This window comes from Scyliorhinus torazame, chromosome 3, assembly GCF_047496885.1.
Source record: "Scyliorhinus torazame isolate Kashiwa2021f chromosome 3, sScyTor2.1, whole genome shotgun sequence".
In the NCBI taxonomy this organism is placed as follows: Eukaryota; Metazoa; Chordata; class Chondrichthyes; order Carcharhiniformes; family Scyliorhinidae; genus Scyliorhinus; species Scyliorhinus torazame.
In genome coordinates, this window is record NC_092709.1 from 251,513,062 (window position 1) to 251,537,320 (window position 24,259).

The 24,259-nt window shown below is 45.5% G+C and overlaps 1 protein-coding gene across 10 annotated transcripts in view; it reads left to right on the forward strand.

Moving 5' to 3' along the window:
• Window positions 1-24,259, forward strand: part of atosb (atos homolog b) — a 180,277-nt gene that overhangs the window by 149,095 nt on the left and 6,923 nt on the right. For 8 of the 10 annotated variants that reach the window (XM_072497105.1, XM_072497108.1, XM_072497109.1 and 5 more), the window contains 4 exons: window positions 2,301-2,359; window positions 4,522-4,621; window positions 5,946-6,104; window positions 12,031-12,099. In XM_072497105.1, the coding sequence (XP_072353206.1) occupies window positions 2,301-2,359; window positions 4,522-4,621; window positions 5,946-6,104; window positions 12,031-12,099 (387 nt within the window). Of the gene's footprint in view, window positions 1-2,300; window positions 2,360-4,521; window positions 4,622-5,945; window positions 6,105-12,030; window positions 12,100-13,920; window positions 14,069-19,422; window positions 19,503-24,259 lie in introns of those variants that run through there. The other 2 variants (XM_072497114.1, XM_072497115.1) reach the window with 2 other exon arrangements.

Here is a 24,259-nt window from a genome sequence, read left to right on the forward strand (position 1 = left end):
CATCTTTTCAAAACCTTCCACTTTAACCAGAGAGCATTAATTTTAGAGCAAGGAGATTATGTTGGAGCTGTACAGTCTTTGGTTAGGCCACAGCGAGAGTACTGTGTTCAGTTCTGATAACTGCACTGTGGGAAAGATGTGATTGCACTGGATAGGGCGCAGAGGAGGTTCATCAGGATGATGCCTGGGATGGAGCATTTTTGCTATGGAGAGGCTGGATAATCTCAGATTGTTTTCTTTGGAGCAGAGAAGACTGAGAGGGGACCTGATTGAAGTGTATAAGATTGAGGAGCAGGGACAGGGTGGATAGAACCAAGAACAGCACAGGAACAGGCCCTTCGGCCCTCCAAGCCTGTGCTGATCACGTGTCCTATCTAGACCAACTGCCTGTATACTTCTATACCCTGTCTGTTCATGTGTCTATCCAGATAAGTCTTGAAGGTCGCTAACGTATCTGCCGCAACCACCTCATTTGGCAGTGCATTCCAGACCACCACCACCCTCTGTGTAAAAAGAAAAAAAAACTTCCCCGCACATCTCCACTGAACCTATCCACTCTCACCTTGAACTTGTGCCCCCTTGTAATTGTCATTTCTGCCTTGGGAAAATGCCTCCAACTGTTCACCCTATCTATATCCCTAATAATTTTATAAACTTCTATCAGGTCGCCCCTCAGCCTCAGCCTCTCTAGGTAGAACAATCCCAGTTTATTCAATCTCTCCTCCTACCAGCTGAACTCCTTAGTTGAAGGGTCAATTAAGAGGGGGCATAATTTTAAGGTGAAAGGCAGGAGATTTGGGGGGAATTTTATTTTCACCCAGAGAGTGGTGTGAATCTGGAACTCACTGGAGAAAGAAGGGGCTACCGTTTTGAGTCTAGATGACCCTTTATCTGGATGATGTTTTGCAAAGAATGTCATAATATTCAAGGCTATGGGCCAAGTGCTGGGAAGTTGGCGTTAGTGTAAATTAGAGTAGTTTTTTTATTGGTACAGACGTGATGGGCGAAAGGACCTCTACTGTGTGATTCTATTTTTATAATAAGGCAGTTATCTAAACTATAAGGATTTTAAATTGATTAACAAGAAGTTTTTAGTACATTTAAGCCCCGTCCTTCAGTATCCAGAAGTATAGTACTCATTTCAGAATTAACAATGATTTGATCAAAATGCAACAATTTATCAGGTAATTGAGAAACTTCTCCGATATTCCAAACTCACCAATAGGTATTTTATCCAATTTTCAGAAATTAGTATTGCATTCATAGAATCCTACAGTGCAGAAGGAGGCCATTTACCCCGTCAAGTTTTCACTGCCCTCCAAAAGAGCACCCTACCTCAGCCCACTCTCCTGCCCGATCTCTGTAACTCCGAAACCCCACCTAACCGGCAGATCTTTGGACTAAAGGGGAAATTTAGCATGACCAATCTACCTAACTTTGGACTGTGGGAAGAACCCAAAGCACCTGGAGGAAACTCTCACAGACACGGAGAGAATGTGAAAACTCCATGCAGACAGTCACCCGAGGCCGGAATTTAAACCGGGTCCCTGGCGCTGTGAGGCAGCAGTGCGAACCACTGTGCCACCCAAGATTAGAAAATAATAAAACCCAAGTATATATATTTTAAAATGAAACACTAAAAGGAAAGTGAGTGTTTTGCTTCCTGTGTTCCAGATAGGCTCCTCATTGGTCCTAGATTTTGCAAACAAATTTCAGACCATATAATGTGATCTGCAGTCCTATATAAATGCTCAGTTATCCCATGCATACTGCTGAAACCACTGGCGGAATGATACTTTAATCAGAAATGCATATTGAAACAAATCTTCTGTGTTAGCCCATGATCATGTGCAGAGTGGATTTTTTAATACGTTGTTGAACATCTGGGGCATTTGTGGAGTAATCATTTAGCATTTCTATGATATTCATTGATATATTTAAAATTTTAACGGCAGCACATATAATTAACTAGGAATCCCCTTTCTGGAATCAAAACCGGAGCATATCACTCCAAAAGTAAGAACAGCTTTTATTAGATGAGAATTGTTCATGAAACATCAATTGCATTTTTTCAAGTTCATCGTTGAACAGCAATTCGTTTAGTTCTGACAATCAGTTGTGATTTGGAGGAGAGGGTATTCAGTTCAGGAAGTATGAGTAGGCAAAATAAAAATCCTGGAAGGGAACGACTCAGCAACAGTTTGCAATATCTGCTGCACGACTAACCAGGGACAAAAGATATCCAACTTCAAAGTATCCCGTAGTGCTGTGGCGTAATGTCTGCATTCTCTTTACACTAGAATTCTTCTGATTGCATCAATGCTGGCAGAAGGTTAAAGAATGGATTACGGCTGAAATCGTAAGTAGACTGCATATTATCTTTGTCTGTATCTGCTAATAGTGATTAAACTGGAAACAGTTTAATTACCCCTTTACAGAAGCGATTGTACCTGTGCTATATTAAGAGCTAATAATTTTTATTTTGACCATATTAATTTGTTGTATAAGTATATTTACGTCAGCCTTGACCCTCGCTCCTGAGTCAGAAGGTTGTGAATTCAAATCCCACTCCAGGGATTTGAGCAAATGCTCTGGACAACTGAAGATGTGCTGCGCTATCCAAGGTGTTTACATTTGGGGAGGTATTAAACCAAGTTTCCTTCTCTCTCAAGTGGATGGTCCATGGCACTATTCAAAGAAAAGCAAGGCTGTACTTTCTCTGTCCAAGCCAATATTTATCCTTCAGACAACTAAAATATTGTTGTTTGTGGGAGCTGTCTGTGTGTACATTGGCTGCTGTGTATCATATATTATAAGAGTGACTACATTTTAGAAGTGCTTTATTGACTGTAACACACTCTGGAATATCCTGAGGTCGTGAAAGGTGCTACACCAATCCAAGTCTTTATTTTATCACTAACATACCATGTATGGAAAGGCCGGAGCAGTTCCTATTCTTCAAAACTTAAGCAATAGCCATCTGATGACATCTTTTCCCAGAGTGACTGATTCTTTTCTACGCTGCTCACGCCATCTAAAAAATGCAAGATTATTTCTCTGGTAACTTCACGGTGTTAGTACAATTGAGTAAGCATTTCCCTCCACCCCTTTCCTCAGGCACAATAGTATGAAGTACTGATATGTTGGATCTGAGATTTCTTTCTGTCAAAATCCAGGCTTTGAAATATGTCAACTGCAAGAGTTCCTTTCCCACAATGGGTCACGACAAGAACCCCTGAGGCCTAAAAATCTTCACACAGTGCAAATTCCATCAGCGTTTATCTTTAAAAAGAAAGAGGCTCGAAGAACGTATTCAGTCAAGGATTCCAAAAATCCTACAGTGCTTTGAGGACAAAAATCATAGAATCTCTATAGTGCGGAAGGAGGCCATTCGGCCCATCGAGTCTGCACCGACCCTTGGAAAAAGTACCCTACCTAGGCCCAAGTCCCGACCCTTTTACCGTAACCCACCTAACCTTTTGGACACTAGGGGACAATTTAGCATGGCCAATCCACCTAATCTGCACATCTTTGGACTGTGGGAGGAAACCGGAGCACCCGGAGGAAACCTACGCAGACACAGGGAGAAAGTGCAAACTCCACACACACTGTCACCTGAGGCTGGAATTGAACCCAGGTCCTTGGTGCTGTTGGGTAGCAGTGCTTACCATTGTGCAGGATGGTGCAAGATGTCACTGTTGTCTCCCTTTTCTCATGAATAAAAGTAACTTGACAAAAAATCACAAAGAAACAGTATCTAGTCTAATTGAAAAAATGAGCAAGTAATCCATAATTGTTCCAAATTTAGGATCTTACTTTACATTTCTGGCAGCAATAGTAGTTTTAGATACTTCAAATATGTTGGTGCTTAGGATGTGCCTGCACAATATCAAATTATGCAATAGCATAAACCAGGCATGAGGCAATTGTATCTCTGTGATCTGAACTGAATGTTTGCTTTTCAGACATACCAACAACACCCACCCTCTGATTGCCTTTGCAACTTTTCAAAGGTGAACCAAACAAACACTTGGTGAAACATGGCCAGATATCCATTGTTAAGTTGCTTTATTTCACTGACATTACAGTGTAATGATGATGGGCAGATTGATTTGCATCAATCAATACAACTTGACTAATAATATGAATCAAGCTTCACTACATCAATGGGTCATCTTGCTTCGCTTAAACAAAATCACAAAGTCCTCTTCCTGAATGCTTCACCTTCTGAACATAGCTAAAGCTTGACCTTTTGGTTTTCAGTTTCAAAAACTGTCTATCCATATTTGTTAGTCACTGCCAGATCAGAAGCCAGCTAAACCTAGTCCATCCCTGTAGAGTGCATGAGAGCAGTGACTCCTATGGGAAAGCTATCAAAATTTAAAAATATCCTTTTCCATTTCTATTAATTTAACAGGAATTTGTTCCGACACTAATTGCAGAAACCTTTCTAAACAAAACCTGGTTACTTGACAAAGTAGTAAGAACACCTTCAAACGATGCCTATATTTTACTCTTCAGGAGACATCTACGGAGTGCGTTTACAGGAGAATCCAGCAAGTTTTCATCGAGACGCAGCACAAGTCCTTCTATTAGCCGTTCTTTGCTTGGAAATTTTGAGGTACAATTACATAATGTTTCCAACTCTGGCGAATGTGTTCTCGGAGTTCCATCAGATGACTTCCCTGCCAATCCAAGGCTGGGCATAAAAAAAGTGATTTATTTATTCCGTGTTTTGTTAACTCCTTCGTAATTGGTAATCACTAACCAAGGGCATAACTAGAAATGTGGTTTATCCATCTGCTGGGATGGGGAAAATGAGCGCTTTTCTTGGTTCTAGTTTGCTCCCACTCCATTCATTTAGCACAATGAGAGCCTGACACTTCAGCTTGTGTCTGAAAAGCCAGAGAGCAGAATGGGACAGAAATACCCCTACCTGTGCAACACTCTATGCAGTGAATAAGCCCTCAGTGCATACTGGCAATCCAGACTACCAGTGGGTGGTACATGTGCATAACCACCAGTGAACGATGTGGTCGTAGAATCCCTACAGTGCACAAGGAGGCCATTCGGCCCATCGAGTCTGCACCGACCCTCGGAAAGAGTATGCTACCAGGCCCACAGTCCTTCCCTATCCCCATTACCCCATCTATCGTTTTGAACATGAAGGGGCAGTTTAGCATGACCAGTCCACCTAACCTTTGAACTGGTGGCCAACGGTTGGTGTGCTACAATTAAAAAGTTCAGTATTCCCTTGAAGTAAACCCTTACCGTGAAGTAAACCCTTCCCATGATTGGAACAACAAGTTCAATGAATTAGGTAGAGTGGCATGAAGGAAAATCCGCAGCCCCGTAGCTACAGAGACTGAGTACGAAGTATAAGATGTACTGGAATGTAAAATAAATCAGTTCAATTATTTTTTTCTGGTCTCATCTCTCAAGTGTCTGATGCATGTTGAAAATACTGAAGTACAAAAGCGCATGTGCAAAGGTCACGATATCCAAGCAGTTCTCATTTTTATGCAGCCTTCCGGTGCCCAGCCCCCAGGGAAGCACTGTGAAAACTACTGGATTCAGTAGTTGACTGCTGTTGTTTTATACTCTGTGAAGATTACCTGCTGTTATTTTACTACTTCAAATGGACCCAGTATAAAATGAGGTCAGAGTCCGTTTGCAATTGCCAAAGGAAGGCAATGTCCAATTCATTCAATTTTTCTGCATATAGTGTAAAAAGTGGTATAGTTAACAGGTTGAATAATTGCTATTACTTCCACTCAATGAATCCTACCATTGCTATAATACTACAAGTTGTTCCAGTGTCTTGCGTTACATTGCAGGAGTAAGCAAAGATGTACGCATTTTGATGCAATGAAACTCATTTGTTCTTTATAATATAAGAATTATAACACTACATTTTTGTGTTAATGCCTTTGATCTAATTTCAGGAATCCCTGTTAAAAGGCAGATTTGCACCATCAGGAAGAATTGAAGGTTTTACAGCTGAACTTGGAGCAAGTGGATCATACTGCCCACAGCATGTAACACTACCTGTGGATGTGTCTTACTATAACATTTCTGAACACAGTGCCCCGTCACCATTCCTGGTAAGAGAATGCCTTGTGTCTGTTCGGATTGAAATTAGAGACGCGATCTTCCCAAAAGGGAACAAAGTCCCTGAGCGAGTGCATTTAGCCGCGTGTTTCTCGGCACGAGCAGTACCAAGAAATACATGTCTATTCAACGCGACTCACTTTGAATAAAGGCCTGTACGGAAACACGCGGCTGCGGCCGTTTTTTACAATTGGGAGCTCCGCTCACTGAAACTCCCCATTGTAGCGAGAGATCGGGACGCCATCTCCAAGGCCCCCAATATCCATGCCGGGCAACCGTGGCCCGATCGCAAGCACACAAAAATGTCAGCTTTGCACCTTAGCAATGTCATCCTGCCACCCTGGCTGTGCCCCTGCCAGCTGGCAGTGCCAGGGTACCCAGGTGGCACCACAAGTGCAAGGGCACCACCCTGCCCAATGAGCATGCAGCTGGGGGCCTCCGGTCCCTTTGGAGACCCCCAGGAGTGCCGTTCAGTCTGGTCCCCATTTGTATGAACCAGTACCAAATGGCGTTCGTCTGAGGTCCCCGAGGCAAAGGGGTTGAATCCCAAAGCCTCAGATACTCAAAATCTGCACATAAGAGTAAGGCTTCCTGCCTCACTCTAATATACAGATTTGCCAAAATGTGATTCTGCATTCACATTGTGGGCGGATTCACCTTGCAACGTCGTGCAAGATTGCATTGAATTTCACGACGCGTTGCGAGCAGGGTCTCCCGGCTTTCAGTGGCCTCGCTCCACCGGGAGGAGCTGCTTTTCCAGCACAGCGTGGCCAGAGGACGCGACCTAGGTGTCCACTTTGCCTCCGTTGGTAGCACGCTTAACTTTGAATTAGAAGGTTGTGCATTCAAGTTCGACTCTCGAGCAGCGGATCCCAATCTTTTCCTTTATGCTGGCCACAGATCATCATCAAAGGTTTTGCAGACCATGTACGGCAGCCGTTTAAACATTGTACATCAACAGATATTAAAAACGCAGCTGTCACGAATACATTGCAGATTATATTACACAAGACATTTGTGAAGCAAATTACATTCAGAATGATAATGTAATATCGATTATAATTCATACAAGGTACGCTTTTTTCATCGACTAGCTACATTACTCTTGCAGATCACCGGTGGTCTGCGGACCAAAGGTTGGAACCACTACTCTAGAGAATTGAGCATCAAGATCTAGACTGGCATTCCAGTGAAGTACTGTACTGAAGGAGTTCTGCACTGTCAGAAGTGGTGGGTGCGATTCTACCACAAAATGACCAAGGGTGCGATCTACTGGCCGCGTCACACTCGACGTCCTCGGGACTCCTCTTCATGTGCTCCCCCACAGCCCCTTACAAGCCCCCAGTAGATGCGAGGTGAAGCCTTCCGCAGACTTCCCAGCAGCCAGTATGCCCTGCAGCAAGTACGCCTCGCGAGAACTATCCAGATCTCGCGAGGCCTCAAGATCCCACAATGGGCATGACCAAGCCGCGCACACTTAAGTAGGTTTTTAAACCTACTTAGGTGAGCTCACCCGGCATCTACCGGCCTCCCCAAGGAGGCCCCAGCCAAGCACCATTTAATACTGGTCCACAGAAACGTGGCCAGGTGGAACGGCACCCGGGGGAGTCTACCAGGCCAAAGAGGCCCCTGAGTGGTCAGGGAAAGTGCAGGGTGGTTCCTTAGCCCTCCCCTGGAATGTGAGCAGCTTGGCACTGCTGGGATGGCACCTTGGCACTGCAAAGCCAGCAGGAGCACTGCCAGGTTGGCACTGCCAAGGGTCAGGGCCTGAGGGGACCCATGCCCTTGAAAGGAGGTTGGAGGGGGCTATAAAGACATATCTCTTCCTCCCCCCTTCATATCTCGTCCCCATCCCCCTTCATATATCCTTTACACCCCCCCCCCCCCAAACATCTTGCACCCACCACTCTTCAGGCCTCACTTTCATGGGCATTTCTCCCCCTTAGACCCCATCCCTTGGTGCTGGGAACTTCCTCTGGCACCTGGGCCAGTGGATGCTGTCAGGGTGCCTGGTTGGCGCTGTCTGGTACCTGGTTTGCAGTGCCCTGCTTTGTCCCTGATCACTTGTGGGCTTCAATGGCCTCAGAGCTCCCGCGGAGTGGCCATCATGCCTGGTTTCCGTTTTAGGAGACCTGTACTGATTTGTGCCGGCCTCGGGCTGCGCCAGTGGGGCTGATGAATCCCAGGAACCAGAAGACGCCAGCCTCGAATGGGCTGCACATAGTTAAATGAGTTTAATGGCTCATTTAAATATGCTGATCTTGCGCGTGATCCAGATTGCGTTGGGCGCAGAGGATCCAGTGCATCATGCTAGGCACAGTGACCAGCACAAAACCCGGGCTGGATTCTCCGCCCCGCCACATTACATTTCCGTTTCAGCCCGCTGGCGGGATGCTCCGTTACGCCAGCCGGTCAATGGGATTTCCCGTTGTGGGGCTGCCCCACGCCAAAACGAAGCATCCTGCCGGCGGAGAATCCAGCCTTTGGTGCCTCCCGCTATTCACTAAGAACAACAGGATCGGAACCGGGAACAATGCGGCTGGAAAATCCCAATGGCTGTCTTTCATCGGAGATGTTAAACCAAGCCCCCCCCCCCCCCCCCCCAATCTGTAGATGTTAAAGATTCCTTGGTATTATTTCAAAGAAGTGTCCTTCGTATCCTCAATCAACCTCACTGAATCGAATTGTCTGATCATGATCTTCAATTGCTGTGTGTGGAATCCTGCTATGTCCGCATTGGCTGTGGTAATTAAATTAAACAGTAACTACACTTCAAAGACACTTCATTGTAAAGCACTTAGGAAAGATATTATATAAAATGAAAATCTATCTTTCTTTCTGATACCAGCTAATAAATTGAGGACAAGTACTGGTTTTATCCGATTTCAAACATTTTAATTCTTTTAAACAAATTATATGAATTATATCCCCTTACCCAGATATGAACTTGCATGCTTTACTAAATACATTCTTTTTTAAAAAAAATTTTTTTTTCTCTTCCTTTTTCACATTTTCTCCCAAATTTGCACCCACCAACAATAAACAATGAGCAGTAACAAATATATGGAGGCAGAGTGTTCGCGCCGTCGTGAACGCCGTCGAGGTTCACGACAGCGCAAAACGGCCCCTATCCCGACCGATTCAGGGCCCGATAATGGGCTAGGAGTGGCGCTGCGTCATTTACACAGGCCAGGCCTTGGCGCCACGTAAAAGCGCCGCCGCATACATGATGCGGCAGGCACCGCATAACTGGCGTCACCCGCGCATGCGCGGGTTGGCCGGCGCCAACTCGCGCATGCGTGGTTGCCATCCTCTCCGAGTCCACCCCGCAAGAAGATGTCTGACGGATCTTGCGGGGCTGCGGAAGAAAGGAGGTCCTACTTCAGAGAGGCCAGCCAGACGATCGGTGGGCATCGATCGCGGGCCAGGCCCCATTTGAATCCCCCCCGCAGGCCCCCCCCCCCCCCCCCACAAGCGGTCCCGCGCTGTTCCCGCCAGCAGCGACCAGGTGTGGACGCCGCCGGAGGAAACCCGCCGTTTTGGGCAGGACGCTCGGCCCATCCGGGCCGCAGAATCGCGGGGGTACCGGTGAATCGCCATTTTGGCTGTCTCGGATGATTCACTGTACCGCGCCGCGCAAAACGTGATTGTGCCGGTCTGGCCGCTTCCGTGAATCGCGGGTGGGCGTCGGACCGGCGTCGCGGGAAAATCTGGCGACCCAGGCAATTCTCCCAACTGACGCGGGAGTGGAGAATCGTGCCCACCGTCAATCCCCATATCAACAACAACAATCCCATCCTCCCACCAACCCCCAAAACAACTGCCCACATGTTAACGTAAACAAATAACAAAAGGGAATCAGGGGGTGACCCATTGTCACCATTAACACATACAGTCTCTTCACCCGCCCCCCCCCCCCCAACTAATGTTCGATGATATCCAATTCTTGAAAGTGCATAATGAATAATGCCCATGAATTGTAGAACCCCTCCATCCTTCCCCTCCGTTCAAACGTAACCTTCTCAAGAGTCAATAATTCCAACAGCCCCTTCGCCACGCCAGGGCACAGGGTGGAGAGGTTGCTCTCCATCCCAACAGGATCCGCCTTTGGGCAATCAACGAGGCGAAGGCTACAACAACTGCCTCCGCACCCGTTTCCAACCCCGACCGGTCCAACACCCCGAATATGACTTCCCGATAGTCACGTGCACCACTTTAGAGATTACCCTAAAAACCTCCTTCCAGTAATCCTTCAGCTTTGGACAGGACCAAAACATATGAACGTGATTTGCGGGAGCCCCCAGCAACATTCACACCCATCTTCTAACCCCTCAAAGAGCCGGCTCATCCTCGCCCTTGTGAGGTGTGCTCTATATACCACCTTCAGCTGTATCAGCCCCAGAGCTGTATCACTCTCCAGAGCATCTCACACCAGAACCCCTCCTCCTCCATACCCTCTCCCAACTCTTCCTCCAACTTTGCTTTGATCCGTTCCACTGGTGCCTTCTCCTCTTCCAAAATAGCCCCGTAAACCACCGACACTACCCCCTTCTCCAGTCTCCCTGTTGTCAGCACCACCTCCAGCAATGTGGAGGCCGGCTCCACTGGGAAGCTCTGTATCTCCTTCCTGGCAAAATCTCGAACCTGCATGTATCTAAGCATTTTCCCCTGCTCCAGCCCATACTTCGCTCCCAGCTCCTTCAATCCTGCAAACCAACCCCCAAGATACAAATCTTTTAATGTCTTAATCCCCTTCTCCTCCCATTACCAAAAAATTCCGTCCCACTTCCCTGGCTCAAATCTGCGGTTCCCCCGAATCGACATTTCCCTTGACCCTGCCCCCAACCCGAAGTATTGGCGAAATTGCCTCCAAATTCTCAATGAAGCTATTATTACCGGACTCCCTGAGTATTTCCCCGGGCCATCTGGAGCGGCGCTGTTGCTAGCCCCTTCAATTCTGACCACCTACACAAACACTCCTCCATTCTGACCCACTGGGTATCAACCCCTCTGACCAGCTCCGCACTATTAAATACATTCTTTATTAAAAGTGTAGCATCTTGATGTCACCTATGACATCACCGACAGTGTCACAATCAGAAAAATTCTGTCACTTCTTTTGTAATTGCTTTTTCAAAAAAACTTTGACTTTTTGGACTTATTTTGTTAATTTTTAGGTTAATATGCAATTATCCACTGTTAACATTATTATATTAGAAATGTATGCTCATAATGAGCTGATAATATCTAGCCCTCAACATTGGTATAGACAATCAAAATGTTCAGGGCCTGATTATAAACCAAGCTTTGGGTCGTTTGCGTATATTAATATTGCTTGTTTGAGGGCCCCCCTGCAATATTGAATTACTTTGAAGCTGCCAGTGCTAGCTGCATTCAGGAGAACCAAGTCTGCATTTAGCCTAATAAGCTGTCTTTAAAGGGGCTGCTGCAGATTGCCACCATAAATGCTAAATGTGTTAAAAGTAATGAAGCCAGGAGGAGCTCAAATCTTGCCCGAAGTTTCTTTCTATAATATTGTACACCGGCCAGATAACCTCTCCCTAGCTGGATCCACCAACTTCACTTGGCTGTGTGCCATGCATTTAATATCATACATTTATATACAATAAACAAAAAAGTTGTTTCAAAATGTAAAATATTTTATTTTGAACCTGTTAACTCTGGACACAGAATAATTCCATATGCATTTGATCAATGCACAGATTCCTGCCCACACAACCTCGGCCCTCATTAAGGGCCTCCACTGTTGCTCTGTCAACACCATGCAATTAGTCAGACTGTTGATAAAGCGCAAAATAAATAATAACTGAGGCATCTCAAGAGAGAGGAACATTCACTCTGGGAAAGTGGACTGTTTCCACCTCACTAATTTATTTACCTGTTTTCCTTTCAATTTAGGGTGTGATAAATCTGGATTCTTTGGGAAAGAAGGGTTACAATGTCCCCAAAGCAGGAACCATTCAAGTGGTGAGTTTGGCAATTCTGTAACTTTTTTTTGTCCCTTAAGAGTAATGACTATACACATGTATACAAGCCCCTCTTCAATTTCTAATCTAAAGCACCTTGTTTGTCCAATCTTGCAAAAGTGATAACACCATTAGACAATGCATTGAGATAACCAGCAGAGCATATGAGCTATCCCAGCTGGTTCCCACCTCTCTTTGCTCAGGAACCGAAAAAACATTCAGATTGCTTTTGAATAAATACTGATGAAAACTGGACATTGATTAACTGGACATGGGATTAGTCCTTAGATTCCATTGCTGATGAGTTTACGAACAGATGCTGTTCAGATTCCCACATCAAGCTGCCTAGATGGTGTATTGGAGGGCTACCAATGTCTAAAATCACATGCCAGCAAGCTTTTAAGCTTTCAGGGGGGAATGAATAAGAATAATAATCACTTATTGTCACAAGTAGGCTTCAATGAAGTTACTGTGAAAAAGCCCCTAGTCGCCACATTCGGGCGCCTGTTCGGGGAGGCTGGTATGGGAATTGAACCCGTGCTGCTGGCATTATTCTGCATTACAAGCCATCTCTTAAGCCCACTCTTAAACCAGCCCCTTAGAAAGAAACCTAGCAGCTTTTTATACACTACATTTTAAACTATGATCAATCACTTATTTCTATCTCTTCAGCGGCTTCATAGTAACACTTAATTCTGTTTTTCACACACTCCAACAGGGTGAAATGGGATCCACATGCTGCTTTTGCCCTTTTCTCTCTTCCCCCACCCCCACTATCCCCACCACCACCACCACCACTAACCTATCTATATTCAGTAATAGTTATAAAAGTTTTGATCTACCTATCTACACACAGCTCTTTTCCATTAAAAAAAAAAACCAGACAGTACAGTTCTACTTGTTCTATGTCATTGTTATAACGAAGTAATAACCTATCAAAAGTCTGGGGAAATGTTCTGAGAGTACTGGCGGGCAGTATTCTGGCAAACAGTATTGTTGGGAAAGTACTGAAAGGGCTAGGCAGGATAGATACAAGTAATATATTTTGCCTGGTTGGGGAGTCTAGAACCAGGAAACACAATTTCAAAATGAGGGGGGAAGCCACTTGGGACCGAGGTGAGGAGAGTTCTTTTTTACTCACATCTTTGGAATTTGCTACCCCAGAGGGCTGTGAAAGCTCAGTCATTGAGAATGTTTAAAGCAGAGATTGGCAAGTTTATAAAAGCAAACGACACAAAGTGACATGGGGATAGTGTGGAGAAAAAGACTTTGAAGTGGATGACCAGTCATGATTGTACTGAATGGTGGAGCAGGCTCAATGGCTGAATGGCCTATTCCTGCTCCTATGTTCCTCTGGACAATTTGCTGACCCAGGATGCTTAATTTGCATTATTGGGGAATTGTTTGTCGACACATTGACTGGAAAAAAGTCATAATCGAGATTACAATGTCAATAAAACCCAAGCATATCTCGAAGAGGGGAATGCGCAGAATTCTTGCTGCTATGCTCTGCAAAACCACCCCCTTCCACTATCGCTATAAGAGCGCCCTTTATAATAGAGCTATGTTGCTACAATTCCTGTGGGAAATAAGACCTAATTAAAATTATACCATTCCTATGATCTGGCAAAATTTCATGGACTGAAATCTCCACCACTAGATTTACTGTAGGGAAAAAGGAAGTATTGGCTGAATTGGTGCAATTAGGACAAAACTGAACAGACTTGACGTCATCCGTGACAGCAGTTCAGTGAAATAGAGTTCTAGCCATCCACTCTGCAATCAAGCAGCTCACACTGACTAGAGTATAAAATATTTACAGGATACACTGCAGCAACTCATCAAGGTTACTTTGATAGTACCTCTTTACCCCGTGATCTCTCTGACTGAAAAGAAAAGGGCAACAGTGTCGTGGGAGCACCTTCACCTTCAAATTCCCCTCCAAGTCACACAATCAGTTTTCTATACTGGTAAGTAGTGTGATTTTAATAGTTTAAAAACTCCAACAGTAACCCTGCATACTCTTAAAGAAAAGAGTTGGGGAGGAATCCCTCAGCCTTGGCTCTTGGCAACCTGCATCTCTGCCCTCCCCACTTGGGAGAGTGTAGATTCCATATTAGAGAGACAAATTCTCGTTGTTTGAATGTCCTGGTAACTTGCATTGGACATTCACTGCATGGCCACTGACTGAAACAAAAAATAATTCCATTGTCAGTCAACTTGGCGTGTGCTGTGGTGAAACTGAATTGAAGAAAGAAATTCCCCAAAAAAGAAGAGTGCAATGTCCTCAGCAATAATGATCTTTGATCACAGATGCCTGCGAGTTGGGGAAGGAGATCTCTGCCGGCGAGTAGAGAGGAGGTGGGGTTGTCGGCTTGTCTGGAGATCGGAGCGCCTTTAAAAACAGCACCCCAATCTCAGGAGAGCTAGCCTGGCTGGTGCCTTTAGGTCCTGCACTTCTCTTTCGTGGCTGAAATCTCTCCAAGCTCCAAAAAAAAGACTAAGTGTGGGTGGATTGTAATCTGGATCACACCAACCCACCTGGCAGGAATGCCACTGCTTTTCCTGCAGGGGACAACACTTTGAAATTTTCCAGGAGAATTCCAACCATAGACTAACCAAAAAAATAACATTAATGGATAAGAGAATGGCAATAAAGAGTTATTAATCCACGGGACCAAATGGTTTCCATCCCAGGGTTTTAAAGGAAGTAGGTGAGAACATTGCAGATGCCCTAGTTGTAATCTTCCACTGTTCTCTCTATCCTTTGGATTGGAAAACTCTGTGTATCATTCCACCATTTTAGTAAAGATGTGTGAGGGAAGCCAGGGAATTCTACACCAGTTTGCTTAAATCATCTGTTGTCGGGAAATTACTATAGTCTATAATTAAGGATAATGTACTGGAACATCTTGAAAATTTAAAGCTGATCGGAACTGGACAATGTGGATTTGTACCTGATGAATCAGATTGAATTTTTAAAAAGTGACTTGCATATTGGACAAGGGAATGTCTCAGAATATTATTTAAATGGACTTCCACAAGGCATTTGATAAAGTCCTTTAGAAGAGATGGTTAACTAAAACAGAACTCGATGGGCCAAATGGCCTCCTGCTGCACTGTATGTTCTATGTTGTATGTAAAACCTCCCGAATTAAAGGCAAATTACAAACCTAGCTAGGAAATTGGCTGAGAAAGGGGAAGAATAATGGGCAGGTACTCTAACTGTCAGGATGTGCCTCATGGTGACTAACAACAGTCTACATTGGGGCCTCAAATATGCATTGTATTCATTAACTACATAAATGGTGGGATAGAAAGCCACATATCAAAGTTTGCTGATGATGGTGACAGTTGGCATTCTAAGAATTGTAGGTAGAAGCATAAAATTACAAATCAAAGCAATACTGAGGCAAATAGATTTCAATGTAGGCAAATGGGAGGTCATCGACTTTGGTCAACAAAAAGATACGACAAAGTATGTTCTAAATGATGTAAAGTTAGAAACAGTGGAGACCCAAAGAGACTTGGGGCAGGATTTTTCAGACGGTGGGTTTTCCTGCCCTGCCCCCAAAGAGTTGGCAGGGAATGCATCCCCATTGACACTCACTGCCCTGTAGCTGGTTCATGTTCCGAGAAGAATTAATTGGCTGGAGACGAAACCTCCGTCCCTTGTTCAGGCCCAAGTCCTGCCTTGGAGTTGTCTGCCAATCTGATTGCCAACAGTTCTTGTAGTCCCCGCAGCACCAATGGCGGCTGTAGCCAGGACTGAAATTCCAAGCAGTCTCCAGATTCTAAGTCCTAGAGTCCGGGACCAGGTAAGTTTGGGGTTCATATGGTGGAGAGGACAAGTGAGGAGGCCCAGAGAGACTGGGCAGATGAGGTTTTTGATGGAGAGGCAAGGGGTTTGGGGAGCACTTGGGGGCAGCAGGATTTGAGGGACGGGACACCTGGGGCAAAATTCTCCGGAAACGACGTGATGGCCGCCGACTGGTGCCCAAAATGGCGCAAATCAGTCGGGCATCGCGCCGCCCCAAAGGTGCGGAATGCTCCACATCTTTGGGGGCCGAGCCCCAACCTTGAGGGACTAGGCCCGCGCCGGACGAATTTCCGCCCCGCCAGCCGGCGGAAAAGGCCTTTGGTGCCCCGCCAGCTGGCGCGGAAATGACATCTCCGGGCGGCGCACGCGCGGGAGCGTCAGCAACCGCTGACGGCATTCCCGCGCATGCGCAGTGGATGGAGTCTCTTCCGTCTCCGCCATGGTGGAGACCGTGGCGAAGGCGGAAGGGAAAGAGTGCCCCCACGGCACAGGCCCGCCCGCGGATCGGTGGGCCCCGATCATGGGCCAGTGGGGGCACCCCCCGGGGGCAGATCGCCCCGCGCCCCCCCCAGGACCCCGGAGCCCGCCCGCGCCGCCTTGTCCCGCCAATAAGGTAGGTGGTTTAATCTACGCCGGCGGGACAGGCATTTTAGCGGCGGGACTTCGGCCCATCCGGGCCGGAGAATCGCGGGGGGGGACTCCTAGGACCAAAGGTGGTACTGTGGTTAGCATTGCTGCCTCACAGCACCAGAACTCGGGTTCAGTTCTGGTCTTGGGTGACTGGAGTTTGCCTGTTCTCTCGTCAGAGTGGGTTTCCACCAGCTGATCCAGCTTTTTCCCACAGTCCATAGATGTGTAAGTTAGGTGTATTGGACATGATCAAAGTGCGAGGTTATGTGGATAGGGCAGGGGAGTGGGCCTATGTCGGGTATTCTTTCAGAGGGTTGGTACATATTCGATAGGCTGAATGGATTCCTTTTTTTCAAATTTAAAGTACCTGATTCATTTTTTTCCCAATTGAGGGGCAATTTAGCAAGCCTTCCACCATCCTGCATATCTTTGGGTTGTGGGGGTGAGATCCACGCAGACAAAGGAGAATGTACAAACTCCACACGGACAGTGACCCGGAGCCGGGATCGAACCCAGGTCCTCGGTGCCATGAGGTAGCAGTGCTAACCACTGTGCCACCGTGCTGCCCCAAATGGCCTTCTGCATTGTAGGGATTCGATGCAACATTCCCTCTAATGGGTGTGGCTAACTTACTTAAGTGTGCCAAACTTTTACATGTCTTTGCACAGCCGGACACGCACTTTAAAGGAGTCCCCCTTGTGCACAACATGCGAGGGCACTTTTGGGTATCTTCGCAACTTGAAGGGATCATCCCTCCCAGCTGTACCACCACCTCAGATGGTTCTGTCCAAGGGGGTGTATCCAGCAGTGGTGATGGGCTGAAAGATATGATTCTATTGCTTGACTGATCTGTGGGACAGTTCTCTGATTTTGGCACAAAGCCCCAGCCTCTGTTTGATATTTTACATTGTTTCAATGATAAATCATTTATTTACAAAATCACACATTACTTGATAGTGAGTTACAAAATTCCTATTGGATTAAAAGTTTGATGTGCTTATGGAATAGTACTGCGTTCTTGAATTCTCACTTCTGCCACATAGTTTTATTATTCCTTGTTCTATACATATGTTCTTACTTAACAAATCCTTGCTCATGGGGGAAGGGAAATTCCATCTTGTTCTTTGGTGAGGGCAATGAGTGCATTGTAGAATATCGGTCTATGTCTTGGAACTTTAAGTACTTAAACTACTCTCCTGTTTAAATATCACATTATACCAATTTGTGCTGTCTCATTCTGTGCTTATTGACGCTGACTGCAGTGTTTCTTTGGCTACCTTTTTCTGTTGTGCTATTTTCCCTGTAGTTTCTGACATAATTGGAACAGATATTTTCTTCACTCACCTCAATAGATTAGCTCTTCAATCCAAACATATCATAGAATTTACAGTGCAGAAGGAGGCCATTCGGCCCATCGAGTCTGCACCGGCTCTACCCAAGCCCACACCTCCACCCTATCCCCGTAACCTGATAACCCCACCCAACACTAAGGGCAATTTTGGACACTAAGGGCAATTTAACATGGCCAATCCACCTAATCTGCACATCTTTGGAATGTGGGAGGAAACCGGAGCACCCGGAGGAAACCCACGCACACACGGGGAGAACGTGCAGACTCCGCACAGACAGTGACCCAAGCCGGGAATCGAACCTGGGACCCTCAAGCTGTGAAGCAATTGTGCTAACGATTATGCTACCGTGCTGCCCATATCTGGGTTAACAGCCATTAATTCTAGTGCAACCCCACGCACAGGTTTTTGCTTCTAAGGGGAGGTTTAAACATAAAACAAAATTACTAAAAATCAAACCATAATAACTGATAGATCTGTGTTTTTGATTTTTTTTTTTTTACAGTGTTCACAAATGTACACTGATTTCAATTTGGTCAGTGAGGTGATCAGTTTAACCTCAAAATTGAGACATCTAAGTAAGTGCTTTTAAAACTGGATGTAAAGTTCACAGAAATCATTATGTAAGGAAACAAATCTGCCAAAAAACTGTACTGATCTTCCACATGTTTTTTACTTTGCTGAAGCCATGACTGCTGATGAGCTTGATAGTTGGGTTTGAGTGTTTAAACCTTCATACGAGACCTAGATGAATCCCAATTTGCTCGCTGTGTAATCTTTGTGTCATTGGCAAGCATATGGCTCTCTATCACGTTATTTAAATAATTAACAAATACAGGAAATAACAGTTTAGCTCAGAAGAAGAGTATTACAGACTCAAAACGTTAACTCTTCCAGAATTTTCTGATTTTATTTCAGATTTCCAGAATCCGCATTTTTGGGGGGCTTTTATTCCAATGAATAGTTGAGGCCCAGCACAGATCCTGTGGGACATCTATAGTCACTTAATCCATTTTGAGTACATTCCCCTTTTTCCCTTACAGTTTTTTGTGTGGAACGGCGTCTCATGCCTTCTGGAAATCAATTTCAATACATTCATAGACATTCCATTGTACTATTTTGATTACTTCCTCAAATAATGTAATTAGGTTCATCAAACAAATCCTATCCCTTATAAACCCACATTGGCTCTCTCTAGTCTGAAATTTCTCAAAATGCTGAGTCATACTGTCCTGAACTGTATAATTAAATAACGTCCCCACAACAGCTGTTAGACTAATCAGGCCTATCATTTCATGGTTTCTCTCTCCCCTTTCTTTAATAATGGAGTTATTTTTGAAATTTACCTTTCCAAAGGGATGCTTGCTGATTCAAGAGCGCATTGGACGATTATGGCTAAAGAATCAGTATTTTTTTCAGTAGCTTCCTTTAAAATCTGGGAGAAACATATCATATCCTGGGGATTTTTCATTCTTCAGTGTCATTTTGTTTGTAATATTGTTTTCTTACTTTAACTCTGTTACAGTTAATTTCCCTGGAATGTTGTTTATTATCCTTTTTGTGATGACTGGCTCAATGTGGGAAAACTTCCTCAAGCTACTTTAACTATAGACATCCTGTCAGACAGATGTTGTACATTAAAATAGCAATGGCCCAGATCTTCTGAGCAGTGGCAATAGTCATTGGATTGGTGCTGTAATCGGAGATTCCCCCATCTCGACGCTGCTGCACATTTCTACCGGAACCTTCTGAGCCCGGCTTTCACAGAAATGCACAGAGTCCGTCAGGGAACTCCGCTGCATCGGCGTAGAGCTGGAGGAAGACCAGACATGCCCCATTTTTCAGCACTAGTTGGCGTATGGTAAGTTTAAAGGTCCAGTCTGAATATTAATGGATAAGTCAATGGGTACGATGGGTGAATGAATATGGAAGGTGAGGGGGCAGAGCCAATGAGTGAGGAAGTAGTTGAGTTTTTTTTAAATTTAGAGTACCCAATTATTTTTTCCAATTAAGGGCAATTTAGTGTGGCCAATCCACCTACCCTGTACATTTTTGGGTTGTTGGGGCGAAAGCCACTCAGACACTGGGAGAATGTGCAAACCTCACATGGAGAGTGGCCCGGGGCTGGGATCGAACCCGAGTTCTTGGTGCCGTAAGGCAGCAGTGTTAAAACCATTGTGCCGCCCCAGGAGGTAGTTGAGTTGTGGGGGGGTGGGAAGATAGTCAGGTCGGGCTGGTGGGGTAGTTGGGTCGGGAGGCAGGTCTGCTCAAATCGGGGGTGGAATAATAGTCAGGTGGTCGGGAGGTTTAATGGTTGGATTTGGAGAATCATTGGGGGTTTGATTGTGGAATTACCCAGATGTTAAACTAGATTTTAATCTAACATTTTCTGGATAGCTATTCAGGTAATTACTGGGGATCTATCCAAAGTCTCAGAGAAATTTTCGGCGGGTCCCGGGGAGCAGGGGAATTGCCCATCGGAAGTTTGTTCGTATGTCAGGGCTTCGGGTCCTGATGCACATCTGCAGTCATACATCCAGCCTTTGGATTATCTGGAGACCGGGAGATTTGGTCTAATATTTTCAGAGGTGTGAACTACCTCAATGGATTGAGCTGGAATTTCCTAAACTATTTAAATCATTTTTCTCAATACATATATTCATTTCCTTTTTGGGAAACAGCATTTATGAAAAGGAAATCATATTTCACGAATCTGCTGTAGTTTTTTGAGGATGTAACTCGCAGAATAATTAAGGAAGAGCTAGTGGATGTAGCGTATATGGATTTTCAGAAAGCTTTCGATAAAGTCCCACATAAGAGGTTAGTGTATAAAATTAAAGTGCATGGGATTGGGGCTAATATATTGGCATGGATTGAGAATAGATTAGAAGACAGGAAACAGCATAGGAATAAATGTTTTTTTTTCCAGTGGCAGGTAGTGATTAGTGGGATCCCAGAGGGAACAGTACTTGGGGCCCCAGCTATTTAAAATATATAGCAATGATTTGGATGAGGGAACAAAAATGATACTTCCAGGTTTGCTGAAACTAGGTTGGAATGTAAGTGGTGAAGAGGATGTTAAGTGGCTTCAAGGCTTAGACAAGTTGAGTAAGTGGGCAAATACGTGGCAGATGCAGTGCAACGTGGATTAATGTGAATGACCGAGTGTTATTTAAATGGTGATAAATTGGGAAATATTAATGTACAAAGGGACTTGGGCATCCTTCTACACCAGTCACAGAAAGGAGGCATGCAGACAGAGGTGGATTTACAGTCAATGGGTCCCACGCTCACCTTCATTTCAGGCCCTCCCAACCCTACCCACCCTCGCCCCACAGACGCAAAGAGAAGCCACAAAAATACACAAATTGATCACTACTTTTTAACTTGTGAAAACACGCCTATATGAATAATTGCTGAATTGAAATCCAAGCTTATCTCTTGTCAGAATGACAGTAAAGATGGTCAATATTGTGATGTGAGAGTCTTGAGGTGAGCAAGCATGGAACTTGCTGATGAGCAACGAGATGGAAAAATCAACGATGGCATCGCTTCAGCACAGGCCAGTGCAGCATAGAATGAGCCAGTCCTGTGCAGGAGCAACTACTCCAATTGACACAATGCATACCATGCCATTCACGGTCAGGGAATAATTTGCAAACGTAACAGTAGACCGTTTTAGAGGTTACCGAAAAAAATCAAACTATTTCTAATTTCCGTCATCCCATTTCTCTTCACCCTTGGAAAATGGGACTTATGAATACTTCTAACCCTGCTTTCAGCCTCCAACCTCAAACTCTTTCTCAAATTTGTCTGGTTTATTTCGCCCAAAATATTCTACCATACCCAGTGGAACAGATTTTGGCCATAAGGCAATGTCTCCAGGGTAGGTTTCTTCCCTCACTTCAACAAAAGAATCAGCAATATCTTATAGTTCCATCATTGTTTCAGATTCCACTTCGTGTTCAACTTTTTTAGGTGATATGTTTCTCCAGAAATCAGCAAATCTGAGTCATCCGATAATTCACCCTGCTTTTGGTGAATGAGGATGAATGCACAGTTTGTGCACTGTTCAAAACTTCAAACTTTTTAAAGTAAAATGACAAACTGTATTTTGCCTAGCTTCGACCTTTTGCCTCGCCTTCAATTTTCTATGTTTTTGACAGCCAAATTGAAGGTGTCGCTTCACATCGCTAAAGATCTTGATTTTAATGAAGTGTCTGAAAGAGCAGGCATGTGCACAGTCAATCCCACATTATGATCAGCTTCATTTCAAGCTCTGCAAAAATTGTATTCATCTTTTAACTATGAAGCTGCATTCTGGATTTCTGACGACACTCATTCTACTCTTCTGCCCATTTTCCTCTCACAAATTCTCCCCCCTCGTGGACCCCAAACCCCATCACAAACTTGCCCTCCCTCCAAAATGCAACCTGGCCCTCACACACACTCCCTCCCTGCAAGTCTGCAATCCTGGCTAACCTCCTCACACACTCTGCTCCCCCATCCCTCCACGCTCTCCCATTCTCACTCACCTCACTTGCCTGGGATCTTCAAGGCAGCCTCTTGCCTTACTCATCATCTCCTCGTGGCTAAGGCTTGATTTGGGGCAGTGTGCTATACCGCTGCTGGCCTTCCCTTGGTCGAGTCATAAACCTGCTCGCCTCGCCTGCTCAGCTCGGTGGCTAACCTCACCTCGTGCTGGCCTGCCCTCGGCCCTGGTCTGAGTCAGCTGCTCACCTAACCTCTACTCCCCTCGGCGACTAACCTCACCTCATGGTGGCTTTCGGCACTTCGCTGTTGCTGTCGAGACGCAAACCTCACTTTTTGCAAAAGCTGAGCAGCCTTTGCCTCTCTCCTCCTTGCCTCGCCGTCTCTCTTCTTTCTTCGCACACCTCAAGTTAACCACATGTACAGTTTGGACCAGTGTTTTCCTGCTAGCCTAGTACACCGACCAGGCTCGATGGGCAAAATGACTTATTCCTGTCCCTATTTTCTTTGTCTTCTCAGTAATCATGCAGAAAATCCACTGATATTTTTTTCCAAATTTAGTTCATATTTTTGTTCTTTAGGTGTACACAATTCTTTTTCCTTCCAATTGAGGGGCAATTTAATATGGCCAATCCACCTACCTTGCACATCTTTGGGTTCCAAAGGTGCCATCCTTTCCCTTTGAGGTACTTTCTGATTTCCTCTTCCCAAACGGGACACTGTCCTACTCTACTGCTGGTCGCTGCGACCACAAATTCTTCAGGGTTCATGAGGCGTTGCATTGCCATCTTTCTTATCTGAATGCTTCTCTTGAAATTTGGAACAAGGGGTATTAAGGTGGTGCTGCAATTTTGGGGCTTTACTTTATAGTCCCCAGGGGCTTCCTGCCCTTCGGGGCAGACCCCGTACCTGGTTTCAAGTGATTGGGCTTTGTTCCAATCGCTTGGTTCGATTTCTCCAATACTGGAGCTGTTCCCTGATCGTTGGGCGGTCTTTAAGTGTCTGTTAACCTCTTTTGTGTTGACAGAGGGTATGGAAAGGGAGAGGTTAGTGGGGGAGATTTTGAGAGTAGACAGGAGATACGCAGAGGCCCCGGAGGAAAGATTACTTGGGGAAAGACGACGGCTCCAGACGGAGTTTGACCTGTTGACCACAGGGAAGGCGGAGGCACAGTGGAGGAAAGCGCAGGGGGCAACCTACGGGTATGGGGAAAAGGCTAGTCGGATGCTGGCACACCAGCTCCGTAAGAGGATGGCAGCGAGGGAAATAGGGGGAGTCAAAGATGGAAGGGGAGCCACGGTTTGGAGTGCGACGAAAATAAACGAGGTATTCAAGGCCTTTTATGAAGAGCTGTACAGATCCCAGCCCCCAGCGGGGGAAGAGGGGATGAGACGATTCCTAGATCAGCTGAGATTCCCGCGGGTGGAGGAGCAAGAGGTGGCTGGTTTGGGGGCACAAATTGGGTTGGAGGAGCTGAGCAAGGGTTTGGGGAGCATGCAGGCGGGGAAGGCCCCGGGACCGGATGGATTCCCGGTGGCGTTCTACAGGAAGTACGCAGACCTGTTGGCCCCGCTACTGGTGAGGACCTTTAATGAGGCAAGAGAGGAGGGGACCCTGCCCCCAACAATGTCGGAAGCGACAATTTCTTTGATCCTAAAGCGGGACAAGGACCCACTGCAATGTGGATCGTACAGGCCGATCTCGCTCCTCAATGTGGATGCAAAGTTGCTGGCAAAAGTGCTGGCCACGAGGATCGAGGACTGTGTCCTGGGGGTAATCCACGAGGACCAGACGGGATTTGTAAAGGGCAGGCAACTAAACACAATGTGCGGAGGCTCTTAAACGTGATAATGATGCCATCGGAGGAGGGA